The 25951-nt window shown below is 41.0% G+C and overlaps 2 protein-coding genes across 3 annotated transcripts in view; one reads left to right on the top strand and one right to left on the bottom strand.

Annotated features, from left to right (window-relative positions):
* Positions 1–252: 252 nt before the first annotated feature.
* cyp11a1.2 (cytochrome P450 family 11 subfamily A member 1, tandem duplicate 2) lies at positions 253–3276 on the top strand. 2 transcript variants are annotated; one of them, XM_074676884.1, is made up of 9 exons: positions 253–672; positions 925–1080; positions 1191–1390; positions 1504–1707; positions 1805–1965; positions 2047–2213; positions 2372–2450; positions 2561–2752; positions 2840–3276. In XM_074676884.1, exons 1-9 carry the CDS (start codon positions 401–403, stop codon positions 2960–2962), a joined length of 1554 nt encoding a protein of 517 aa, XP_074532985.1. In that variant the 5' UTR covers positions 253–400; the 3' UTR covers positions 2963–3276. The 2 variants fall into 2 exon arrangements, with proteins under 2 accessions (XP_074532985.1, XP_074532983.1); XM_074676882.1 differs by having other exon boundaries at positions 1805–2213.
* ccdc33 (coiled-coil domain containing 33) overlaps positions 3196–25951 on the bottom strand; it is a 55347-nt gene continuing 32591 nt past the window's right edge. The window contains exons 2-11 of the mRNA XM_074676887.1: positions 9562–9749; positions 9379–9442; positions 6311–6506; positions 5601–5668; positions 5387–5509; positions 5208–5301; positions 5016–5140; positions 3714–3788; positions 3501–3617; positions 3196–3424 (exon numbers count right to left, since the gene is read on the bottom strand). Coding sequence (XP_074532988.1) covers positions 3365–3424; positions 3501–3617; positions 3714–3788; positions 5016–5140; positions 5208–5301; positions 5387–5509; positions 5601–5668; positions 6311–6506; positions 9379–9408 — 888 coding nt within the window. The 5' untranslated portion in view covers positions 9409–9442; positions 9562–9749 and the 3' untranslated portion in view covers positions 3196–3364. The remainder of the gene's footprint in view (positions 3425–3500; positions 3618–3713; positions 3789–5015; positions 5141–5207; positions 5302–5386; positions 5510–5600; positions 5669–6310; positions 6507–9378; positions 9443–9561; positions 9750–25951) is intronic.

Below are 25951 nucleotides of genomic sequence, written 5' to 3'. Positions count from 1 at the left end.
ATTAATTGAATGGGGGAGAAATCATTGATTTAAGTTAAACCATGATCTGTATCCACACGAAGGGAAAGTTATTACAATAATCAAATTTTCAACAACCTGTTTTTAAAGACAACAAATTTCCAAAGATTTTTGCGCCATGTAGTTCATAGTTGTTGTAGTTTCTGAGAAACTTGTTTTACAGAAACTTGATTTTAGGGTTTTGATGAAACTCTAAGCCCTGAGTCAGACACCCTGTGCTGTGCTGTATCCAGCAAGTGTCAGGTTGAGCTGAATAGCCTTGATCAGCTCAGACAGGGGGGCTGACTATTTAGACCAGCCTCCTTCTATTGCACCAGTTGTGAGACTGCTTCAGTAGTAGTGGTGGTTGTTGTGTAGCAAAGTGAGCTTTTTTCTTGTCACGATGGCGAGGTGGAATGTGTGTCGTCGCCCTGTGATGCTGCCTCTGTCCTGGATGGATGAGCCGGCTCCAACAGGAGTGCGCTGCAGCAGCAGTATGCCGGCAATCCGACAGGCATTTTCGGAGAGTGGCAGTATTGTTCGGCCTTTCAACGAGCTTCCTGGACTTTGGAAGAATGGGGTAGCCAATCTGTACAACTTCTGGAAACTGGATGGCTTTAAAAACCTTCACCGCATCATGCTGCAGAACTTTAATACTTTTGGACCCATTTACAGGTACAAGGGGAAGAATTAACTTCAACAGATCTGTGCGTGATGATGCTTTTTCACTGCCTATTTAAATAGAAAACCTTCACACAAGTAGACATAACAGATGATTCAGCTGCAAACATGTTTTTTGTCCAAATGTAAACATTTTTGATTATGAAAATAGGTCTGACAATCTTCAAGGTCCTGTTTTCTGAAAACAACTTTCTGATATGAGATATTCACCCCTTTCCCCTCTTTGTTTTCTTCTATGTGTGTCAGAGAAAAAATAGGTTACTATGAAAGTGTAAACATCATCAACCCTGAAGATGCCGCCATCCTGTTCAAAGCAGAGGGCCATTACCCCAAAAGACTGAAAGTTGAAGCGTGGACATCATACAGGGACTACAGGAATCGCAAATATGGAGTTTTACTCAAGTATGTTTCATTTTCACCTTCCTCTACTTCTAGACTCCACTCTGTCAATACGTTTTACTTCTATCAGACTGTGACCTGCTTGTGTGACTTATTATTCAGTGTTCCTACAGGAATGGAGAGGACTGGAGATCAAACCGTGTCATTCTCAACAAGGAAGTGATTTCTCCAAAGGTCCTGGAAAACTTTGTGCCACTGCTGGAGGAGGTGGGCAAGGATTTCGTGGCTCGAGTTCACAAAAAGATCGAGAGAAGCGGCCAGAACAAATGGACCACTGACCTCTCCCAAGAGCTCTTTAAATATGCTCTTGAATGTGAGACTGACTTTCATCCCCCCTGGCATTCAGGAGTCATTTATCCCACTCACTTTGTGGACCACCGCAGTGTTTTTCTTGTCATGGTCTGATGTTTTCTCTGTCCTACACAGCGGTGAGCTCAGTGCTGTATGGGGAGCGTCTTGGTTTGATGCTGGACTACATCGACCCTGAAGCTCAACATTTTATTGACTGCATCACCCTCATGTTTAAGACCACCTCACCCATGCTGTACATCCCCCCTGCTCTGCTGAAGCAGATGGGTGCAAAGGTGTGGCGAGACCATGTTGAGGCCTGGGATGGGATATTTAATCAAGGTAGGACCGTCAAATTGGGTGATCATCGCAAGTTTTTGGGTTGCTTGAAATTGATGGTGCATTTGTTGGTTTCCATTATATTTATTTGATGTTGTAGCGGATCGCTGCATCCAGAACATCTACAGGCAGCTACGCCAGGAAACTGGTCCCCTGAAGAAATATCCAGGAGTCCTTGCCAGTCTGCTCATGCTTGATAAACTGTCCATTGAAGACATCAAGGCCAGCATCACTGAGCTCATGGCTGGAGGAGTAGACACAGTAAGACATCCTAAGCAAACTCTCAGAATTACCTTAACGTGTTTTTGTTTAGTCTGCCTCTTCCTGTTTTGTGTGTTTCAGACTTCCATCACATTGCTGTGGACGTTGTATGAATTAGCAAGGCATCCCAACCTCCAGGAAGAGCTGAGAGCAGAGGTGGCAGCAGCTCGGGCTGAGAGTCAGGGAGACATGCTGGAGGTGTTGAAGCGGATACCGCTGGTGAAAGGAGCTTTGAAGGAAACACTCAGGTGAAAAAATATGGTGTTGCTAGATTTAATGCCAACCTGCAGAAATGTTGGGAGGTAAAATGAAGCTATATCAGACTGAATTGTTTCAATGTTCTTCTGCTCTCAGGCCAAGTTAACAGCGCTCATTTTAAAACTGTATTTTCACCATGACATCTCAGGTTACACCCTGTCGCAGTGAGTTTGCAAAGATACATTTCAGAAGATATCATCATTCAAAATTACCACATCCCATCAGGGGTAAGAGGCTGTTTGAAATTTAAATCATCTCATGTTTTTAGCTTTGTCACAGGAACTTTGAGAGAATTCACAGCTTTGAGGTGGGCTAACTGTTTTATGTTCATTTTTAGACCCTGGTGCAGTTAGGACTGTACGCCATGGGCAGAGACCCTAAAGTGTTTTTCCATCCGGAGCAGTATCTACCCTCACGCTGGCTGAGGACAGAGACGCACTACTTCAGAAGCCTGGGTTTTGGCTTTGGCCCGCGTCAGTGTTTAGGACGCAGGATAGCTGAGACAGAGATGCAAATCTTTCTTATCCATGTGAGAAATGTGGTGAAAACAACATAAATCTAACCATTATAGCTGTGTATATACTAAACCCTGTGCTCTTCCCCCCTGTCTCTGTAGATGCTGGAGAACTTCAGGGTGGAGAAACAGCGCCACGTGGAGGTGCAGAGTACCTTTGAGCTCATCCTCTTACCAGAGAAGCCGATCATCTTGACTCTGAAGCCTCTACATATAAATCGATAACACAGAGTTTGAGAAGAAGCTGAATCTCCACACCCTGCTGTTGACGCTGTTAGAGAGCAAGAAAAAAACTATGAAGAAGGAAAAAGACAAGTTCACAAACAAGTTACCTCACTCATTTCATAACTAGCTAATGGAACAACTGTTTCAGCTGTATGTTGTCAAGTTATTTTAGTAACAATGAAAAAGTGCAATCAGTGTGTACAATCATGATATGAATGTCCAAGACCCCTTTTTTGTAGAAAACCTCCTATATCAGTTTAATCCAGTACATAATAAAACTCAACAGCTTAACCAATAAATGTTCTGTGATGTGTCATTTTATTAAACATGTTAGCTATGAGATAAGGACTTCTTATTTTGTTCATCATTGAAGCGTGTGTTGAGGCATGTTCGGTGATGTATTCACAGATTCGCAGGTGGTTTTAAAGGCTTCTGCTTCCTCTTTGACTCTGTTACGGACGTCTGTGAAAAGCAGAAAGAGTCCATGTCAGATTATTGTAATATAACCTCTTTCAAGTCAAAGCTCCTCTTAACTCACCAATGGGTCCTTATGAAAGGTTATTGTTGACGTCCGGACAAAGCCGTGTCTGTGCTCGCTCAGTTTGGTCAGCATGTCTTGTTTCTGTCTCCCCCATTGTTTTGAGTTTTCCTCGAGCTGCACGGGAGCAAAGCATCTTCTTAAATGTGGATGAAAAACTCATGTGTGGCTCAAAAAAAGAAGTGTTAAATGTTTTTTTACTCATATAATTACCTGAGCCTTGAGTGCTTGTGCTCTTGCTTCAGCCTGCTCGGCTCTGTGAAGTAAAATCTGTCCCTCCTCTTTCGTCTAAAATGGGTCGTGATAGATTAGATTAGCCCTCCTATTATGTTCGGGTCAAATCAGACCGATTTTCAACTTCATTCAAACATAAAAAAAATATTTTTCCTCTGATCACCTCAAGGTCTTATGATATCCTCCACACCAGGCATTTGAACATATAATATTGCTGATCACCACTTTCATTGAATTTTGACTGGTCCAATCAACTTTGAAACACCTGTGGTGTTCCCCGTCAAAAATGACCGGCATAGAAAATGAATGGGTAATACTATATTATGTTAATCCATTAGATGGGAAAACATCCATGCAGACACACACATCCACAACCACCACCCGCACACACACACACACACATCTAGGCTGAAGAATTAGGTGTCAATTATGGGAACCTGTCTCTCTCTTGCACGCTTGTTGTGCCTATCCCTCCACGTGAACCACTTTCCAAACTAATGCATCATACCTGTTCAAAGGCACATAAAACAAAACAATTAAGTGTTTGTTTCTGTAATATGTCTCTTTCCCACGCTTATGTGCCTATTCCTCCACAGGAACCACACTTTCCAGACTTAACAATGCATCATATCTTTTCACAGACACCTTCATAATCTTACATTTAAAAACTTGGTCCGTTTGGATAATTCTTCTAATGTTCAGTGTCAATTTTTTTGTATATTGACTGCATTCATACATGCTCACTATGAGTTGGAGACATTGTTTACATCATTGGAAGCGTGTTAAATAAAATCTGGTGATGATTATACTTGAATTATGTTTTTTGTGTTAATATAAGAGAAGTTAAACCAGACCGGTCAAATTTGATCGGGAACATCAAAGTAAGGGGGGGTGACACAAACATAATACAAGGGTTAAATAGATAGACAGAGTAGAGTTATAATAAAATCTGACTCATTCATTCATCAAATCATGAATCATACAAACTGTACAGCTCAAATCAAGTGCAGTGAGCTCTGACTTCCCTTTATTTCTATTTAATATCTCTCTCTTTCTTTCCTCTCTTGCTCTTCTTTGAACATCCCACTATCTCTCTTATCTTTTTTTTCAACCTAATCATTGTGTATTTTGGTGTGTGGATGTGTTGGGAGGTGTTTCCAGGACAGGATCTAAAAGTTGAGCACTCTGCCTGAGCCACAGGCCTATCTCTGATGAGACTCTGGTACGGGGAAAGAAGAATTCAAAATGGTTTATCGTACCGTCTTGAATATGTTGATGTACCTGTTTTGACTGCTGGATAATAAGTGAGTTATGATGTTTATGAATTCTGTCCAGCTCCTCTCTGAGACGTCTGTTTTCTTCTGCCAATGCCGACTCTTCCTCTTTTTTTCTTCTTTGAGTCTCACCTACACAACACAAGGAGATATGTTGCATTTTGCAGCGTTGTTTTAAAAACATTCTGAGTCCACTCACCTCTTTGCTTTTTCACCACCAGAATTTTGTTAACACTCTGATTATTCCCCTCTGTGAGGTTGCTGTCCAAGGCTTTCTCCATCCTCTCAATGATCTGTGAAAAGACGGGGAAGAGGATAACATGACACCCCTCTGTTTTAAATTTAGATACCAGTAAAAGAAGAACAGGTGTAGCAGACCTCGTCTTGTTGTTTCACTTTGGCCTCTAGAGTCGCCATCTTTGCTAAACAACTATGGTGGTGACGCAGATCCTCCTGCTGCTGCTGGACTCTCTGGAGCAGCTCCTTCTCACTGTCATTTTTCTACACAGCATATAAAAAGCAGACATAGCCTCTAAATTGAATAAACACTGGCAATGATTGGATCTGGATAATGGACACATATGCATCTAACCTTGATCAGGTCATTTTGCAGCTGTTGGATCCGGCTGGACTCAGAGATGAGCTTGAATTTCAGAGATGCTTCAAAAAACAGGAGCACAATATTAAAACTAGTAACAGTACATGTTTTTGCTAGAAACAAGTTTGAAACTTAAAAAAAAAAAACCCAGCAAAAATCTGAGTTGAACATTTCATTTACAAGATATTTAAACCTAATCTTAATAAAATTCTAAATTTGGATTATGTCAGTTTAGAGGCTTTGAAAATTCAGTGACTTTTTCTCTCAGATGTGACTTCAATCCAGTTCCTTTGCTTTGCTGCCAGCAGACAGGCCATCAGGGACATCCTCTCATTGAGGGTCAAACACTGTCCTTCAGGAGATAAGGGGTGTACCACCCACACAGCTTATCAGGGTCCGTGGCCTAAATGAGCTGTCTTATCATAAAACCTCCCTGTCTGCCTGGGAATAGACGCTCACAAGGATAAGTAAGCACAAAGTGGGCTGTCTTCCTCATTGCTGCTTCATATGCCAAATAAATGCTCCTAAATCCACAACAACTACCTCATGAATTTTACAGTGTCTGACATGACTAAATCCAAACATGTTTACTTCAAATCTCAAGTTTGACCAAAACTTAAACAAAGTCATTTATTGTTAACGTAGGTTTTGTTTCAGCCTTACATTTTCAGCAAATATTTCCATAAAAATCTGCTGCAGCTAACCTATGTGTGTAAAAATCTCAGCCTGGGTCATTGAGTTGACGTCAGAGTCATTCAGCAGATCTGTCCTGAGGTCCTGGTACGCAGACAGGTCAGTGCAGAGCTGACTGTTTTCTGCCTCCAACGTCACCACCTGTGTCTCCAGCACTATGATGTCCTCTGCCATCCGACTCAAGGCCAAGCGGAAGTTTTCAACCTCCTGGTAGAGACACGAGATGAGAGTTTCAGATTACATGGATTGTATTAAATTAGTAACTCATGTAACCCAATCATAACTCCTCCTCTCTGGTTGTTATAGTAGATGTTAAAACGTGTTGTGTCTCAGTTAACCACAGTGATGCAGGTGACTTATTCTATCAATGTCATCATGATTCACAAACACAGATATTTCCTGGTTAAACTGACTACCAGAGAATTCAATACTTCATTGGATCCAGGGGCGTAGCTACAATTAGGTAAACACAGGCAATTGCCTGGGGCCTCAAGATTCCCAGGGGCCCCCAAAGCATCTCTTAAAAACTGATTTATTAAGTTCTCTTCAATTTGATGCTTTTCTTTTTTCTAAATCTTACTTCACATGCTTCAAAATACATCAAAAGGCTTAATCTTTAATGATAGTTTTGGGTACTCCCCCTCCTTTCTTATTCAATGGGCTATTCCATGTTACAACGTATCTGAAAATTTTATTCAGGAAGAAAGTGGTAAAAAACACTTTTTTTCCCATTTTTTTCTTATTTTCAACCAAGTCAGAAATAAAACAATGTTGCTCTGAGATCTGAGATAAACCTATAAGACTTTTAGGATTTTAAGGACTTTATCTAGCCCAGGAAACAGGATAATTTTCTCAAAATCAAACTTTTTGAGTTGGTGATAAACATTATTGTACAAAATCTCTTTTTGGGATACATAACTCACTGGACAGGGGGTCAAATAAAAATACATTAACTTTAAAATAACAGTACCAAAAAGTATGGTAACTGTAAATATCACCTATTTCAGTAGATTTTTTTCCAGTTTTATTTTGTGCTTGATATTCACGTTTTTTCTTTACTAAATTATTTTTTTCAATATTTACCTTTTGTAATGTTTTTCACTTCATACTTTCATGTTTGTTACTGTTACTCTGTAAATTCCCCACTGTGGGACAAATAAGCTGTCAATTTACCATAAAAGATTTCAAATCCAGGACAAAGTGGACTAAATTATGTATTCCCTTTTTTTCAAAATCAAACTTAAGTACAGAACTTGAGGAAATGAATTTAGTTGCGTTAAGTTAACATGTACAAGATTAGCACCGTCTCATGCCTTGATTCTCGGAAAGAGACAGTGGACCCAGGGAAGGCCAGTCCAGCTCTGAGGAAGATGAGTTACAAGGACATGGAGGGCCCCATTGACTGGGTTTGCCTTGGGCCCCCAAACGACTAATTACGCCCCTGACTGGAGCCTTTGCAGGTTTTCATTTCTACACTTCCACAGCAAATAAAGTCAAAGTTTGATGGCCTTAAATACTGTGTTCACATAATATGAACCACATTGCTGTTACCAAACTTACACAGTAATTTCATGCTTGCCGTAATATACATTTCCTCTGGGAACCAATCTATCCATCAAGCTTACACTGTAGTCTAAAGATCAGAGAAATCCAGTTTAGAGTCACTTTGAGAAACTATTGTTTACAGGAGGTGTTGGCTGACTCTTGTTAGCAAGAAACTGAAACTTGGTCATCTTGATAGAGATTAATTTAGGTCTCATGGTGAAAGTGCTGCAGTTTGAGTCACATGAACATTATCCAGCTTAAATCCCAAATTCATAAATGACAGAAATATCACTATGAAATATCAGTTTCCGTTTTTTATCAATGAATGATACACATGCAGCGTCTGGACAGCAAAGAAAATGAGAAATATATTTAAGACCCCGTGCCTAAGTTATTCTCTTGATCACCACTAGAGGTCTCTTATGCTCAACTTTTAAGATCCCAGGTTGGAATAAACAAGACATTTCTGAAGGCTATAGACTGACAGGATCTAAAAACATTCCAGCTGCAGATACATATTACATGTTCTGTACGTACATCATGAGGCTCGGGAACTTAATGAATAATTCATATCTCCTGGTCTGGATAAGCACGTAACACAAGAAACAGGCCATAAGTGCACAGAGAAAGACAGCATCATGCCATGAAATGTAAAGCAGCTGTGACTGACAGTCTCATGTCCCCGCACAATGAATTCATATGTCGAGCTCAGCGCACCAGCGGGACACTAAAACCCCATTCTGTGACAGTTTTTAACCATCAGGGCTTAGAGTGGGAGATTCAGATAAATCCTGATCAGGCATTCATTCATCATCAGAACTGAGGAACCAGGAATGAAAGTATCAGAGCTCTGTTGCCAGACATTTTCCTATGCACAACATGTGCATGTTGCAGCTTATTGTCCTCCTTCACAGGCATACTGAACACACAGAAATGAAAGGAGGCAGAAGATGGGGTCCAGCTGCATGTATGAGGAGGGAGTGAATGGGATATCCAATCTCTGATGGTGTGGCTGTGACTCCCGTGGGACAGGAGGGTGAAATTGAGCATCTAATTGAAAGGGCAGGGACGGGGTGACAATCATGACTGTAGATGTGATGGTGTCTCTGCTGGGCATCCCCACAGGCATGATGGGTAGGATGGCTCCCCATGATGAGTGTGGAAGATGTGTCATGAGTGGATGATAAAAGAGGAGTCTCTAACTATGAATACTTGAGATTCTCTCCCTTTTCTTTTATTTTAATACATTAAAGAGACCTCACTGTCACACACATTTTCACTATGGGACTTTTGTATTTCAGGCAGCTGGATTTCATTGTGATGATGTGATATCTAGGTAGGTTTTCTCAATCATTATTAGGATCCATTTGAACCTAAATTCTACAAACATTACTCAATCACTCTTTGAGAAATGCTCTTGTATTATCTTCTATTTTCTGTCCCATCTGTTTGTGTTTGTCAGTATCACATCCCCTCACACCACTCTCCCTCCTGTCCATGTCCATTAACTCAAGCATCAGTCTGGTTTAATCACCTTAGTTTGGACACTGCTGGTCCCTGCCATGTGGGAACCATCCTCAAAGTGACGCAGGGGAGGTCTGGAGCATGGACACATTTAATAAAAAAGTCATTGGTGAATTGAATCCATAAAAATGTCTCTTCATTCTATGACTACCACAGTTCATTCATTTATCTTGCACGTCTTCAATTCTTTTACCGTTTATGTGGCTGATGTATGTGATAGGTGTGGTTGATGTTGGGTTTGTTCCCCAGTGTAGTCTCTGGCCTCTTTGGTTCTTGTTTGGCTTCTTGCTGCTCTCCATTTTCCACCCCTGCCAAGATGAAGCGGTTGTTTGGTAGAATATGTGCCAGGGCATTATGGGACGGGAGGTTGTATTTGTCTTTCTGGAAACATAAATGTTTTAAATGTTAAGATCATTCTCCACATGAAGAGAAACAGGCCATACTTATACTTTGATTTCAAGCAATGTATTGGATTACGTGTTAGCAGTGAACAGACACAGCAGACAGTGTCACTCTCAATCTACCCATCTACCTGACATATTATCATTATGTTTTGAAATCATTATGTTTTAAAGCTAATAAACCCATTGAGTATTGTTACCTAACACAACAGGATGTGTGCATTTCGCTATCATAAAATTAGCTACATTCAGTCACCTACTAGCTCATGTTTCAACTAGGAAGTAGCTGGATGCTAACATGGGTGTAGTTAATGCTAGGTGCCATTTAACAATGAAAACTTTGTGTTAATCAAATGACATATTTAGGAACACACTTTTAGTTTTATGTATTTATCCACTTATGTATTTTCTGTATTTGAAAAACCTCCTAGCTGTTGTCATTTTACGTAGCTCCTGTAATCATGTGACTAAAAGACAGGAGGTAAATAATCGATTCTATGGTTCTTAAAAAACATTGTTTTTTTCTCTTGGTTGTTTTAGTATACACCGATCTAATGGGTTAAATAGTTTTATGTTATCACTCAGGAGTGGTTATTTAAATAACTAAGTGTAGATACGAAGCAGTTACAAAGAAGACAAAAGATAGTTAGCCACTACATGTGTCTGTAAAGCAGCTTAATTATTGAATCTGTTGCTTTCCTACTAAATAGTCCTAAAAGCACTAACAAATCACAACAGTGTTTTATCAAAGAATTTCATGACTTCACTTTGATGATAGATTCTAAAACGGCTTTAATCTGATGCAGATGGGAACCTGAATCAGGTAAATCAATGTTGAGCTAAAGTTATAGTTGAGTTAAAGCTTCCTGTCATAACAATGTAAAGGGATAACCTTAGATGCTGTACGTAAATGCTATATCCACTAGTTTTTGCAGAAGATAAGCTTTAATCCAAAAACCATTGTAGCTTTGACATGTCTGTACTTCTACCTTCTACCCCTCTCTTGAATACGAAGGCTGTTACATCACTAGGCATACAGTACATACTCTACAACAAGAAAGCTCTTTGTCAGTAACAATACTGTCCTTCAGCTATGGGCTGTGAATACACAATGTACACAGCCAGTGATTTCTGTTGCCATGTAACACATACTCAAAGTAATCACATGAAATAAAGTCATACATTATCCTCCTACAGCTTCTACCTCTGACACAGATACCTCCACACTCCACGCCTACCTTTACAGCTTCAGATCTGCTGAGGGGTTCTGTCTTTTTTGACGCCTGCATTCCACAAAAATCCAGTCCTTATCAGACGAGCAAACATGCAGCTGATGGAGGAAGTGAACGCTGGAGCGCTGTCATCATGTAAGAACAATCAACCTGTAACCACAACAGGAGCCCTAGCAACTTTTTAGATCACCTTTAACCTTGTTGTTTACAAACTACTGAGGTATCATATTTCATATTTAACAGGGTAAGAGTTAAACAGCGGTAAACTCTGCGCTTCCATTTTACACTATTCATTCTAGTCCATACTGGACTTTTGAGTACAATCCCAGGTTAGTTCAATGATTCCATTTTATGCTTGTATGTTCCTCTATCTCACTTTATATAGAAGTGAACATCACATCTTTTACTCTACTACACGGATTTATAGCTTTAGCTGATGCATACCTAAATACAGTCACTTACAGTGTAGTGCCACCTTTCTTTTTTGCTGTGCAATACAAAAACTGAGATCTAAAACATTGTTTATGTCCTATTTCAAGTCAAAATCAGCTCACTGGACTTGATACAAGCCATATTCACACAAAAAGTTTTGAAAAATGTCTTTTATCAAGATATTAAAAAGACAAAAATGATGCCTGAATTGCTTGTAAATAGTAAAAAAAAAAAAAAAACTTCCAATGGGGTAAGAAAAATGTGCTTGTCATGTTTCTTGAAATAAGAACAATGCTAAAAAAAAATAAAAATAAAAAAACAAAACATTTCCATTTCAATTTCTCTCTTAAATACATGTTCTCAATAGAAATTGGCACAAGTAGCCCTATTGCTCTTATTTTTTTTCACTTATTCATTGTAATGCTTCACCTTAAAAAAAATTAAATCCTTAAAGGAATATTTTTTAAATGCCTTCTTACTTTTCTCCATCTTTGCATGATTGAAAACAAAACTGAACCTTGTGTTCTTGCCTGGGAACAGTGTGAAACAATCAATAAAATCAAAAGGGGGTCCCTGCTCTGTGAATACCAGCTCCCACATGAGTTCTCTCCGAGTCTGGATAAACAGATTGATGGTGACTGAATAATGATTTCTAGTGACAAGCCGTGCAGCACCTGTGGCTCCCTCTGAGTATTATTCCCCGCTTTATTAAGTGTAGCACAAGTCTGATGTCAAATCAGTGATGCTGGGCAAAAGGAGACTTTTATTCCAAAAAATCTGTGACAAACACACATCTCCAAATAAATAGGTAAAGTGAAACATCAAGTTTTACAGAAACCTTTGACTGTCTCCTTTTAAAAGGCATAAAATCAACCATTTAAAAACCCATCATCATATCTGAAACATCTTCTTGTCCCAAAAATTTCCAGCAGGGCTGTTACTGTTAACTCACAGGAAGCCATTTCAGTCATTATGAATGTCTTGAGAGGACTGTCTTTAAAAGATGAGTCTTATTTCCCTGAAGTGTACATACACATGCAAATGATTGTGAAGCCTTCAGCAGCACAGATCAATAACTGTCCTTTTGGTTAGCTCATTACCAGTAAAGACTGGTCCAGGCAATCATTAATGGTATAAGATCTGATTAAGACTAAATGAAAAGAAGGGGGAGGGGAGGAAGAGTCACTCAATAACCTACACACATACTTAATTGCAGTATCTACAGAGTTTTTTTTGTTTGTTTTGTTTTTGTTTTGTGTTGTTCATGCCAAAAATTCACATCTTATGCACAAGTGTTGGAAGTACATTATGGTCAGTCTTGTTCACATGTTGACATGAAGAATCTGGAGTCAGTGTGAGGAAGTCTGAATCGAAATTGGCAAAAACTCCCACAAACAGAAACAAAATTCAAGAAGTAACATCTGATGCATGAATATCTCATTTATAGCTCTTCCTGTGAAAATCCCACTCTGTTCAGTTTTTAGATAAATATTTTCATAACTGGCTGCTTTAACTCATGATAAATAATTCATCTGATGCTCGTAGCTATGTGCTCTGCTAGTAGACATCTTTCTAATCCAACAAGGGAAAACATGTACAAGTGAGAGCACTTCCTGCAGATTCTAATGCACGGGATTACCCGACAAGTTAAAAAAACACACACAAGAAAATCATTTATTATCACATGCTGTGTTTTGCAGCTGCTGCTCATGTGCAGGGTGCATTCGACCGTGTTATATCTCATCCATGGAGGGTGCAGGAGGAGAACAGGGAGTTGTGCAGTGTCCCCCATGCAGGTAAAGGGGGCTCTGGGGGGTGGGGGTTCCACAGTGACACAGAGTCAATCCATAGTTAGGGCTTTCTGTAACATCATCAGAATTCAGCACACAGCCTGCAAAGTGCAGCAAATGGGCTCTTCATTGGAGTGACAGCTCTGGGTCTGCAGCCACACAGAGCTTCAATTAGGCTGCCAGAGCCAGCCAGCTCCCAGAGGCTTTCTCTTCATCCACATATTCCACCTCTCCTGTCCTCCACCTTTTATTTCTTCCCTGAACCCCTCATCTGACACATACTTCACTATTTCCCCTCTTTTTTGACTTCAACCCCCTCCGTCCCTCAGTCCCTGCCTGTCTGAATTCCTGTCTGTCTGTCTTAAAAGCACCATAGTCCTCAAACTTCCCATGCTCCCATCTGCATGTGACAAGTGGAAATACTTGTAGCGTGCTAATGGACACAGATGTCAATGGGGTGTTAGAAAACGGAAGACAACTGAGACAGCTTAGGGGAAAAAAATGAGGAAAGAGGATGTGGATGCTTACACAGCTAGTCTCTCTTCAGCACAGGAAATCAGAGCTGTTTTTTTTCCTTTTGATGACTGAGCTGCTGCATGAAAGCAAGAGTTATACTGACAGATTACTAGTGATGGGAACCCAATTAGGTACTTTTATAGGTACCTACCAAATTCTGTCTGGAGTATCGAGTACTGATTCATGTAAAATCAAAGGCTACGATGTTTGGGTACCTAAACAAATCCTGGACATGAACACAGCACTGCAAGTTTATATATTGAGAAATAAATGTGTTGAATCAAAAAACTTGAGCAGATGGTTGTGCCTACTGGTAAAATGAATAAACACAAAAAAAACAATCAAATAGTTTTTATAAGAAAATACTTCAAATTTAATCATATTTGTGCCCTGTCAGCAAAGTATAATCACATCTGCTGAGAGCCACAGGGTTAAAGGGTTTTGAAATGTGGCAGTAAAAAGGGGAAGAGACAGAGAGAGAGGAGGGGGACAGAGGTGTGTGTGTGTGTGTGTGTGTGTGTGTGTGTGTGTGTGTGTGTGTGTGTGTGTGTGTGTGTGTGTGTGTGTGTGTGTCAAGGGCAACGAGCAGCTTTGACTCAAGGACGTGTAAGGCTGACAGCCAAAGCCGGCCCTCACTTGGTCTGTGGTGAGAGCAGAGCCGAGGATTATCAGTAAATCAACGTCTGTCAATTTCTGCAAATGCTGCCATAAACAAACAGGCCGAGCACGTAAAAGCAGGTCGACCCTGTGCGTAATGAAGAGTGAGGGTGAATGAGGGTATACAAACATACAGCCCAGGCTCCAGGGATAGAAAAGAGTGACCTCCAGATTGAAGGAAACACGCATTCAATAAAAAAAAACTACATATTTCAGCACTCAGTATTGTGTAATCACATCTGTTACAGTGATGGGAAACGTCAACTTTACTGGTGTGATGACTTCTCACAGTTTACAGTTCCCTTTAGTTCTGAGACACCAAAACTCTCATAGCACAGAAACAATAAGTAAGACTGATGTAAATTTACAACTGAGTCCAAATAGTTATGTACTGTATTTGACAGTATGATGCTGTCATTAGCAATGCATTCTGGGATTAATATCACATGCTAGTGGTTCCAATGGTAAAATACCGGCAGTCTGCAACCTATGGCTCTGAAGCCTAATGCAGATTTTTGACTCCTTTGGCTCCCTGTAGCTTTGAAAAAATATAATTAAATAAAGAGTTTCTGTTTTTCTTAGGGGGTATTGATGATTAATGACACTCACTATAAATACAATCATGAGAAAATTATTTAATAAATTTTAACAATCTGTAGAATATTAAACATTGTATTATTATCCTTTTTATGAAGCTAAAGTAAATTTTATGACTTTTGTGTATTTTATGACTTTAATCCAGGTGAGATTGGGCAAAATGGATTCTTTGATAGAAGAGGTTGCAGACTCCTGTTTGAGACTAACCTAATTTGAACCAACTTATGGACAAGTAATAAAAGCCAATAGTGCCTAACTGAGAGTTGATTAAACCATTAAAAGATGACAGGGTGACGGGTTGTGAAATCAGAGTTTGCTGAAACACTTGGTTTAAATTTCCATTTGCTTTCATTAACTTGAAGAAAATTTGCATACTTAGCCTGATCTGTTTGAATAAAACCATAAGTGAAGTTTTGAAGACTCAAATGTAGCAATGTACATTTTTTTTTAGCTCTCATGACAGCTGAAGGACCACAAAGTATGTAAGGTGTACAAATACTGTAAACCTGTAGTTAACAGAGTACATAAATTAGCATTTTAGAGGCCATGAAGATGTGTACTCTCTTAAATCCAGTGTACTTCCTGTTAATTCCTGAGGAAACATGTAATGAGGTAAGAATTAACCTGTGGGGACAGTGAAGTAATACTCTCTCTCTGCTTCTCAAACAGAAGCATATTTCTCACAGTCAACCACAGCACAGGGAGTATCACTGAATGCTTTCCCCTGCTGGCTCAGTTTGACCTTTCCAAAATGCTATACAACCCAGGCTTAATGACAAACACACCGGCTGACATTTAGAGACGCCAGCACTGTGTTGAATAGTTCAGAGAAACATTAAACCACTAATGTCGCGCTCAAAGTGACCTCAAAAGTGAAAGGAAAGGAGACATTTAGTGAAACCAAGCATCTGAAACAAACAATAATCTAAACGTTGAGTTTTCTTCTTCGTGGGGGAATTAAACAATACATCCTGCTGGGTAGCCTTAACAACAGTTGGCAGCTTAGGACAATAAATGGCAAAAAAAAAAAACATGGATGACACAGCTTAAACGCATCCTGTTTCACAAAGCAAAGCCAATATATCCCCCACAACAAGTGCTGATCACACTGTAAAACAAATGGACGTTCGCTTGCTCAGCTCGAAGTAAGGTCTCCACAAAACCTGCTCCCCCTGTTGGCTGGCTGCAGTATAGGTTAAAAAATCCAGCCATCCAGTCATTCCAGATGGGCTGTGGTCAAATTTTAAAAAATTAATACACCTCGTAGAAATGTTTCTCACATCCGGCTGTTGTGGTGATTTGAAGATATCATTTGGCTGTCTCTTATTCAAGTCCTCTTTTTTCTGAAAAGTTTTGTTTTCATCAGTTATACAAGGCTAAAAACAAGGTTTTACATAACGTTTAACGATGATTGACAGATGCCGTTCTCATGCATTTTTTTCAGGGATTGTGAAATATGTCAGGAGGTAGAATCAAGAAGTGATAAGACTCGAAAGAAAAAAAAATATTATTTTTGTCACCCAGCTCCACTCAGATTCTCCCAGAATCCCTTATCATCGTCTACTGTGCAGACTCCGGCTGCAAACTGCTACAATTGTGGTGCCTATGACAGGGGAATCTTGGCTTCAAAATTGTACAATGATAAATGGCTGGTGGCAACTTTGGAGCCAGAGTCTATTTTTGAAGAGGGGTTAAGAGTAATGACTTTATTCTCTTCTGCCAATAAAAACAAATTCAACTCATTACACAGAAGGCAACAATCCCTCTAGTCACTGAGGCAGGTGACATATTGGAAACGTAACTTTGAACACCATTATAATAATGGTTACACATAAATAACTGATAGGTTTAAAACTTAGTAAAACCTGCCTTTTCTTTATTTGATTAATGGTGGGTTTTTTTGTTTGTTTTCATCGAGTTGTCAAAAAAGTTGTGAAAGTATTATTCATCGTCAATAATAGCAAGATGAATGCCTGTGAGAAAATCTGATATATTGCCTTATTTCTGAAAATACAGTGGCTTCACTTTTGGGGAGCTGCCATGCTATCCATGTTTAATTCAGCCTGTAATCAAAACAAAGCAACCTTAATGAATTAAACATCCAATCAAATTAAAATCAGGCCAAACCGTGTATGAGGCTGTGGAAAGGCCATGAAGATTGATGAGGGAGCAGTGGGTGTGCCTCCTCTGTAATACATCATTCCTGTTGTGGCAGGACTGTCAGTGGGATTGAATATACATCAGAGGGCAGACAAGTGACGCAATGATGTCAACACCCCAACCACACTCCTCTTCCTGAAAACACGGGTCTCAGGTCATGAGAGTCCCCTGATGTGATTACAAAGCTTCCATCCAGGATCCTGTCAGGATGCAGACATTCAGAGGGCACTTGGTCTGCATCACAAGTCTACTGGTATGGAGCTGCTGCCTTTAACAAAAGGGTCAATGAGCTCAAATGATGGCCATATAAAACATTTCTATGCCAGTGTGAGCATGACAGAGAGGGAGATGGCTTTTCACAGTGCTGTTTGGTTTAGATTCATCAGTCATAGCTTCCATGCAGCTTTGCAAAAGTCTATTTATCATGTGTAGTAAGCAATTAATGGCACTAGCCAGGGGTCCATCCGAGGGTTAAAGACTTACATTAGCTTCATATCGACCGTGAAGATAGAGGGCATGGCTGCTAACGGGATATTGCGCATTTAACATGCATCATTTACATTTCTAAAATCAGGAAAGAAAGCAGAGTAGAGCAGTTAACCCTTCAACCTTTTTTTGTGTGGGACAATGATAAGATCTTTATTGACCAGGATGTGCTGTTCACCAGGGTCCCATGACAGCTGGCCATGTAGAGATGGACAGATGATTCATTATTAGCTCGAGCTAAACCTGATAAAAGCCAAGCCAGACAATAGCCGACACTGCTGGAACAGCTTCATTGTGAAGCAGCAGCAGCAGCACATCTTCATTCAGAGGTGATTGTGAGGTTACACATTTAGCTGAGGTGGGAATAACTGAATAGCTTTACATGGTCTGCTCCAGCTGCAGAGTACAGATACAGGGCCCTGCACAGCACTTCAAACACAGCAGCCCAGCCCATCCTGCACAAACCAGTTGGGAAGGAAGGAGCTCTCTGCATCCCCACTCGGTCCTTATCAGTGAACAACAGGAGAGCAAGCAAACAACTGGAGAATTAGCAGTGAATAAGCGTGGTTGGTGCTGTCTTAATGACGCTAAATGAAGAATCACGCAGTGTTCAATGCAGGATTTTCTCAGTACAGTTCCTGGGGAAAGCCTCTGTGGTAATTTGTTTTGGCTCCAGAGGATGTTGCAAAATCAGTGATAAAAATGTTTCCATGCTGTGTTTTCTTGTTCAGTCAAACACGTGCTCAGGGCTCATTCACATAACAGCCGTCAGAACCTTGGCTCATGATGACCCTCTGTGTTCAAGGTCTCAGCTCTCGTACTTAGACTCAGACTGCACCACCCACATTCATGATCTCCCCCTCCCACACATGCCTGGCTCACTCTATTGCCTTTCCTTCTGCTTTTGTCTGTCAAGGCCGGCCTGCACTGCACTGCCTTTCAATCCAGGACTTGCGTCTACAGAGCAGCGCCTGATGCCTGTTGGCCTTGTTGGTTTTGTTGATCTACAGAATGTCTTCCATTTGTGAGACAAATCTAACAACAAATCAATTTATGTCTGGATTCCTGCAGACACAACAGAGAAATGGGGAATCACAACAGGATGAGTGAAGGATATGTTCCACAGCTTTTAGAGGTCGTGTAGAAAGCAGATAAAATAGCTGGCTGTTAGCAAATCTCTGGTTCTGTTTTCAACATTTTTTTTTTTTTTTACGTCAAAACATGTTTTAAACTGTTATGAAATGTTTCTGGTTTTCAGGACTAAACAATCACTACCCACACTCAAGAGTGAAAATCCTGAGCCACTAGATGTCACTGTGGCCCCATTAGATCTCCAGTCAGCTGATCGACCAACACTAGCCCCTGTGTGAGGACTGTTGCTGTAACTGGATCCTCCATCTACTGTGTGTAAAATGCACTGCTGCAATATGTGGAAAGTGTCTGCAAAGCCATTACTATTCAAGACCAGTTTCACATTTCCCGTCCTCACGTCTGCAACACTCGAAAAACCACAACAATGCCCAGCGGCAGAAGGCTCGGAAATTACTGTACAGTGCAGCTCTGCTGGAGAAGGACTGCATACGTTATGGCGCAACTGAACTCAGGGTCCTGCCTGTAGGGAGTACCAGAGCCCTGTCAATAAAAAACGCACAAAGGATTATTCACTGTTATTATTGAATACTAGCAGTGATGATCAGTCTGACAATCAGAAGCATAACAGGACTGACTTATAGCTATGCAAGCTGCTTTTTCTTTCCAGCACAAACAAAAGGAGAGTTCAAATTTAAATGATGGACGAAAACCTTGCAAAGTGGGTATTAAAAAAAAAATCCTCTTTTTCTTTTCTCTTCCTTTGTCCCTTTATTTTACATACATTTGCTGCTCAGTCATCAAAAAGCCAAATCCATAAAAAGCTAACTGAAGACACAGTCGATCTACCTGTCTGCTGCGTTCAAGCCTCTGTTTGTTCTGACTGATCGAGAAAAAAGTAATCAGATTGTTTTCAGAGCAGCCATTGCACAAAATCAATACCTTATAAGGAGGCCTGATGAATTTGAAATTTGTACTCAGAGTGGATATTGATCAGTCTCAGTCAAAGTCTTTCGAAAGCCCATGAAGATTTACAATGGCTGTGTAGTTTAAAACACATAACTCTACCACGATAAATGCTGCACTAAAAAACAAGAATGCTTGTGAGGAAAATGAACAGTGGTGTATTTCTTGTTTTGTTGTATTTTGTAAGCTCAAACTTTCTTTTTTTATCACACAAAATTTCGACAACATTTATAGTGTTGCTCCAGGACTCTCAGACAGGCGGGCAGGGCTGGGTGTGGCGCTCTTGGGACCCCTCCTCCTCCTTGTTCTGAAGAGAGGGAAGGACATTGAGATTTTACTTTGCAGTCATAAGAGACTCTGGATGCTTAAAACCATTACACAGCTTACAAATTACCCCTGACATTCGAACATTTATGATAATGATGTTACAGCAATCATAATTTCATTAGGAAATAACAGTCTCGGATTATTGCAGTGTTGATGTAACCCTGATACGCTTGAAATTGAAAACAGACGCTGACCTGGCATGGAAGTCCTGCAAACAGAGCCGGTATCATGCATGACGGAAACTAACTCGCTCAAATCTTTCTTTTGCTCATTAAAATGGGAGACGTGTGCTGAATGGTGTTCTCCAGACTCTGCTCTAATATCATTAGAAGCAGATATCCATCACCTCGACTCATCCAGTTGTTTCCTACAATTACATTTAGCCTCTTCGACATAGCCAAACCAAGTTCATTGCCCTTGTGCTTTCTGGGCACGGAAACTGTATGATTGTGTTACTTGTTGGGGAGGAAATCTGCTAAAATACTCGGCACAAATAGTTTTCTCTTGATTAGCTATAATGATGTTAAGAAATGTAAAAATGTAGCAAAACTAACACAGGTACTGTTCTAACAAGTGTAAGGAGACTTGCCATTTTTTAATAGTAAAAGCTGAACTATAAATTTAGCTGGTAAAAGACGTCCTTGCAGATTTTTACAAACATTTGAGCTATTAGAAGCTTAACTAACATGAAGTTACATAAACATGCACTGCTCTTTGAAAGGAGTCATACAAAGTAGAAATAAAAACCAGAGCACAGGAAACATGTTTTGTTTTAACTAACACACTGTATGACATTTATAGAAATCAGATTATCCAGCAGGAGGAAACTGCATACAATACATCTCATACAGAGTCCCCAGACCCTTCTGTGCATCTCTCAATTTGAATGCCGGCTCACAAACAGACCCTTCATTAACCTGACATCTGGAGGCCGTCTAACAAGCAGACTTTTCCTCGAAGCACAGCTTCAATCTGTCTCGCTGAAATGAGGGTGCTGACCTGGGATGAGCAATGAGGACATGAGGTCTCTGTGTGTTTAAGGAAGGCGGTCACTGAGGAAATAGAAGGCACTAAGCTATGCGCAGTCACACAGGGCCATCTATGTCTGCCTAACATGTATTTGCTCTGCTTGTCTCAGCCCCCTGCACACTGACAGCATGAATTATACTGCAGGGATGTTACTCTCTGTTCTATCAAACACAGATTTAACGGGCTATTGAACCTTTCGATCTCTCTGGTTGGGCCCGCTCTCTTCTCTCCCCCCAAAGCTTGGACTGGTAATTTATGGTGTTCTGGAGTCTAACGCACCAATTTTCTGCCTCAGCACGGGAGGTTGGACAGAACAGCTGCAGAGATAGTGTTTCACTCCATCCAGCAGCAGGCAACCAGTTGCAGCAGAGCCCCCCTGGCGCTGTCCGTGGTGCTGGAGAGAACAAAAGCATCAAAGCTGGAGCCCTCCTCCTCGTTCCTCTCGTAACGGGGAGGGGCTGAAGCAGTGAAGGAGGAGGCACCATGTGTACTTGATTCAATTAGGCAGTCTGTGAGGCCTCCCTTGGGAAAAATGCTGCAAAAGAAGGGGGTTGCAAGCCTGTCTGAAATAGTCGCTGAAAACCAACCCTTTGCCCTCACTGAATCCAGCTCATTAGTCAGCTGAGTGAGTGTTGATCATTTCAAACAGTGTCTTCAGCACATGACAGTACAAGGAGCAGCAGGTCTGTTATGTCTCTGTGAAGTGATGCAATATAACAGATAAAAATGAGGCGGCCTCCATGCTTGGTGGGGTTTTCAACTTCAGAACTGCAAAGTGAAGTGGAAAAATGGCATTTTGGGGGCATTTGGTTTACACTTTTATAACATTTCATCTGCATTTTATGTAAAAGTCTGTAGATTGATCTGTGTGTTGGCAAAAGTTGAGTCACCGCAGGAACTCAGAGGGAAGAAATAAACCAGCAGCAGAAAGATCTGTTAGTCCAAGCTGTGTAAAAGCATCAATAGAAATCATATCTTTCAGCAAACATCTGTCATATCCACTCTCTGACTCACATCCCTGAAAGTCCTGCATGTTTCAAAGTTTCCTCTGCATCACAGAGAAAAAGCAGAGCACTTATCTCCTTTGAATGTCAGACTGATAAATGTGCCCCAGCGACATTAGTATTCGTTTTACGTCCTCCTGATGATTTGAAACACAGCAGATGTCTGTGTTGCTGCATTTGTATGTTGTCACAGTCGCTCAAAAGCAAAGGTGGGAAAAAATGGGGAAGAAGGAAACATCTGTTTGGTCTGCTTCAATCCGTACCACACCAAATCTCCCAAATACAATCAGATTATGATACAGGATAGTTAAACATACAAAGCGGATGCTGTTGTTAATGTAATAAAGAGGGGGAATATTTTTGAGTTGGCAGTAATTGGCTGACTTGTGGTTTTCATGGATATTTAAGCCAGCACACAATTAAAACAACTCAACTCTTTCTCATTTAATTGTTTGATCTGCACACGCTTTGTTAAAAACAATCAACACAAAACAAACAACACTCCTTCTTTTTTTTTTTTTTTTTTCCAATGTCAGCCATCAAAACTGCTTACATCCAGCTCCAGGCCCACCAACCTCCATCCTGACGGTCACACCTGCTGTGCTCTGGGACCACTCGGCTGTTTCAGCAATCATCGCCATCACAGGAACCAGAGATAATTGCGCAGCTTCCGCCCACCCGGCTGGTCTGCTCCGTTAAAAAATGGTATTGCTCCTCTGCAGCACTAACACTTGTCTAAATGAATGCACGGCACTTTACTGCGCCACTGACAGCCCCCATTATTCTGCCGTCCAACTGGAAAGAAAAAACAAATTAATTTGGCACTTTAGGCCCCCCACCTCTGTGAATAATGTATCACTGCTCCCTCAAAACGCAACCTCAACCCCCTAACCCCCAAATCACCACCATTATTCAGCCCTCTTTTATGATTTGCAGTTTTAGGTAACATGCATGTTAAAGACTCTCCCATCAAAACCTTTTAGGAGTACACAGAAAAAATGATTCTTGTCTGCATATATCTTGAATCAGTACTACATTTCTGTAAAACACACATTACTCAACATTCACCCATTAAATACAGTATAAATGATCCATCTGTCACTGTGGAGAACACGAGCAAATTGTCATCGACACATTTTTGAGGAGTTAAATGAGCCGCATCTCCCTGTTAAGTCAGCATCAGGTTCAAGGTGCATTTCTCTCTTTGTTCGCTCCACACTGTCTGGTTTATGGTCCAGGCGTTAGAATAACAGCTCTCCAACAATTATCACTTGTGCACCCAGATCTCAGTAACACCTCTCCACCTCCCTTCGGGGAGGACAGACGTTGGGCTTCGCACTCTCTTGTGCCCCATTATATTTATGCAAATGAGAGCAAAATCAGGGGAAATCAGGGGGCATCCTCCCCTCTTAGTGCTAATTAGCTATGAATGCTATATTGTATACATTATGCATGAAGTCCCCATCTTTACATTGTGACCTTGGAAACAAGTGGTACTGCAACGCCAACAGGTCCTGATTCTGGACTGAGTCACAGAGTATCAAAGAAATCAAGCCAAATGAGAACCATCCTGTTCAGATCAGCAATAAGTCACATTATAAAGTGAAAGTGACAGCGTCGGGAATATCTTCTGAGAGACTCATTGTCCAGGACTATAACACTTATGAGCAGAAAACTCCGGAGAGCCATTCAAGGAGATCTATTAATATCCTATGGCTACAGCGTGCCCATGAATCAGTCCTCATAAAGGAGCCGAACAGCAGGAGAGAGGCAGACAGGCTCACAGGTGGTGGGACACATCACATTCAAGATTGCTTCACTGCTCCTGAGGGCCATTAAATGGTATTTTTCTCAAATCCAATAAAAGAGGCTGCATTAAGATAAAAATGTTGAAAAGCAATATTAAAGAGCAATAAAGTATGTTTAGTACCCTCTTTAGGCGCAAGCTGCACATTTTTTTAGTAACTGAGCTGAGAAGTGTGGCCTGAGGCCCTGAGACTATCTACTTGGCACAGCAAGAAAGACATTTAAGGAAAATAGACTTTTGACAAAACAAAAATGAAAATGTTTTGTGGTAGTGGTGGGATTAAGGAAGCAAATATTGTTGTCTCAGTGGGATAAAAGGTTAGTGACTGTGAAACAAACAAGCAGCAACTTCACAGACAGAACAAGACCCTAAATTGGCCATTATCAACATCAACTCAAGAAGTTTAGTGCATGGATTAAATCTGCTCTATCTGAAGGATCAGGTTTTTCTAAATTAAACAAATGAGTGTCTTCAGCAAAAAGTATGGAATGTGCCGATTTTAATTGTACACAAGATTGGTTGGTGATGAGTTCAAAAGCTGTTTAGGCATCTCAGCTAATCCCCTCATATTAAGATGAGATATTTGTTACAGTCATTTAACAGCTGAAATAATACAATCACCATGTTTTGACAGATGGTGACAGGACTCAGCTCTCGCTCAATGAGACAAAGTGTTGACAGTTAAGTGTTGAAGTGTGTGTTAGAGGAAATCAACAATCCACACTTTGTGTAAAGTCCAACAAGAAGCACAAAACAGCTGTTGCCTTGACAATGTATGTAATGTCTGAGCGTGTATCACTGAACAGGGCTGTACAGATGTGAAACAAAGAGAGCCCTCAGCGATCAAGCTCCTCTCTCGCCTTTAGAGGGAGCTTTACTACTTGTAATCTTAGCTCCCAGAGGAGGAGAAATGCAGATGAAGGAGTTATTTGCAAAGACAGAAAACACACAGACATAACTGTAGTAATACTTGGCTCTTTAGGGTTAAGGGCACATTAAGAACTGTGCAGCAGAATCCTGATTTAACAAGAGTTTGGCTGCGTATGTTCTCCCTGTACATATCAAGCTTCTGTCCCAGCTCCAGTAAACAGTGAAGCACCATCTCTCTCCAGAAACAGAGAGCTGTGCTTCCACACAGGCTCCATCTCAAGGGACACAACCTGGGAGACCTGCAGCAAACACAGAGGAGGATCACAGCAACACACAACAAAGACTCAAAGCCTTGGCTTCAGGAAATTGCACGCATTCATCAAAAATTAAAAGCACTCTGAGTCTCCATCTCTGGTATCCTGTAAATCTATATAAAGCACAGCTTTTCCCTGGGCTGATAATGCAGCTTTGGGTTGGGAGCAAGAGGACGTGATAATCAACAGTTGGCACAGTGTGGCTCATCCCAGCATGCAGTGCTGTTGTGGCATAGCTGGGGTGAGAGAATGGCCGGCACCTGGCTGGTGCCCTGAGGGGAGCTGGCAGATGGTCCCAGCGCAAGAGTGTCCACGTTTACTGAGTATGGCTAATCCTACTCCTTTGGACACTACTCAAGAAAGGAGGGCACCTTCAGCCAGGGAGAGAGCAGCAGTGCCAAACAGAGCAGGATCAGGCAAAGGGCGTCCAGTGGACTGGGCTGGGAGGGTCACATGATGCCCCTGGCAGGCAGATGTTTCAGCTCATTAGGACTCCAAAAGCCAGTTTGCATACCCCAAACCTGAATTATTCATCTCTGTAACCTGGCTTCAACCTTTTAAGCTGTGTCCTGGATCCAAGCAGTGATGTCCAGGTGCAGGTCTTCTGAAAATACACCCCAGTCTACACTGGTGCATCTTTGTGTTCTGCCAGGCTGAGCACTGTTTATAGACACACACACATTGCCAGGAGTGTCATTTACACACTTCTTAATGAGCGCTTCTCCATGGGGACCTTAAAGCCTGAAATGTCATTGGCTGAGGCTCCTTTGAGCACCCGCAAAGGTCACCAGCGACACTGACTCCAGAGCTCTGTATTGATTTCCATTCTACCCACATTATGCCTGACAATTACAGGCAGAACTGAAATTCTAATCATGGAAATACATTCAGCATGAGGATGTTTCT

This window comes from Halichoeres trimaculatus, unplaced genomic scaffold, assembly GCF_033239565.1.
Source record: "Halichoeres trimaculatus isolate MK-OKI-2021-1 unplaced genomic scaffold, fHalTri1.1 fHalTri1_scaffold_10, whole genome shotgun sequence".
NCBI classification, from domain to species: Eukaryota; Metazoa; Chordata; class Actinopteri; order Labriformes; family Labridae; genus Halichoeres; species Halichoeres trimaculatus.
This window is presented reverse-complemented; position numbering and strand designations above follow the sequence as displayed.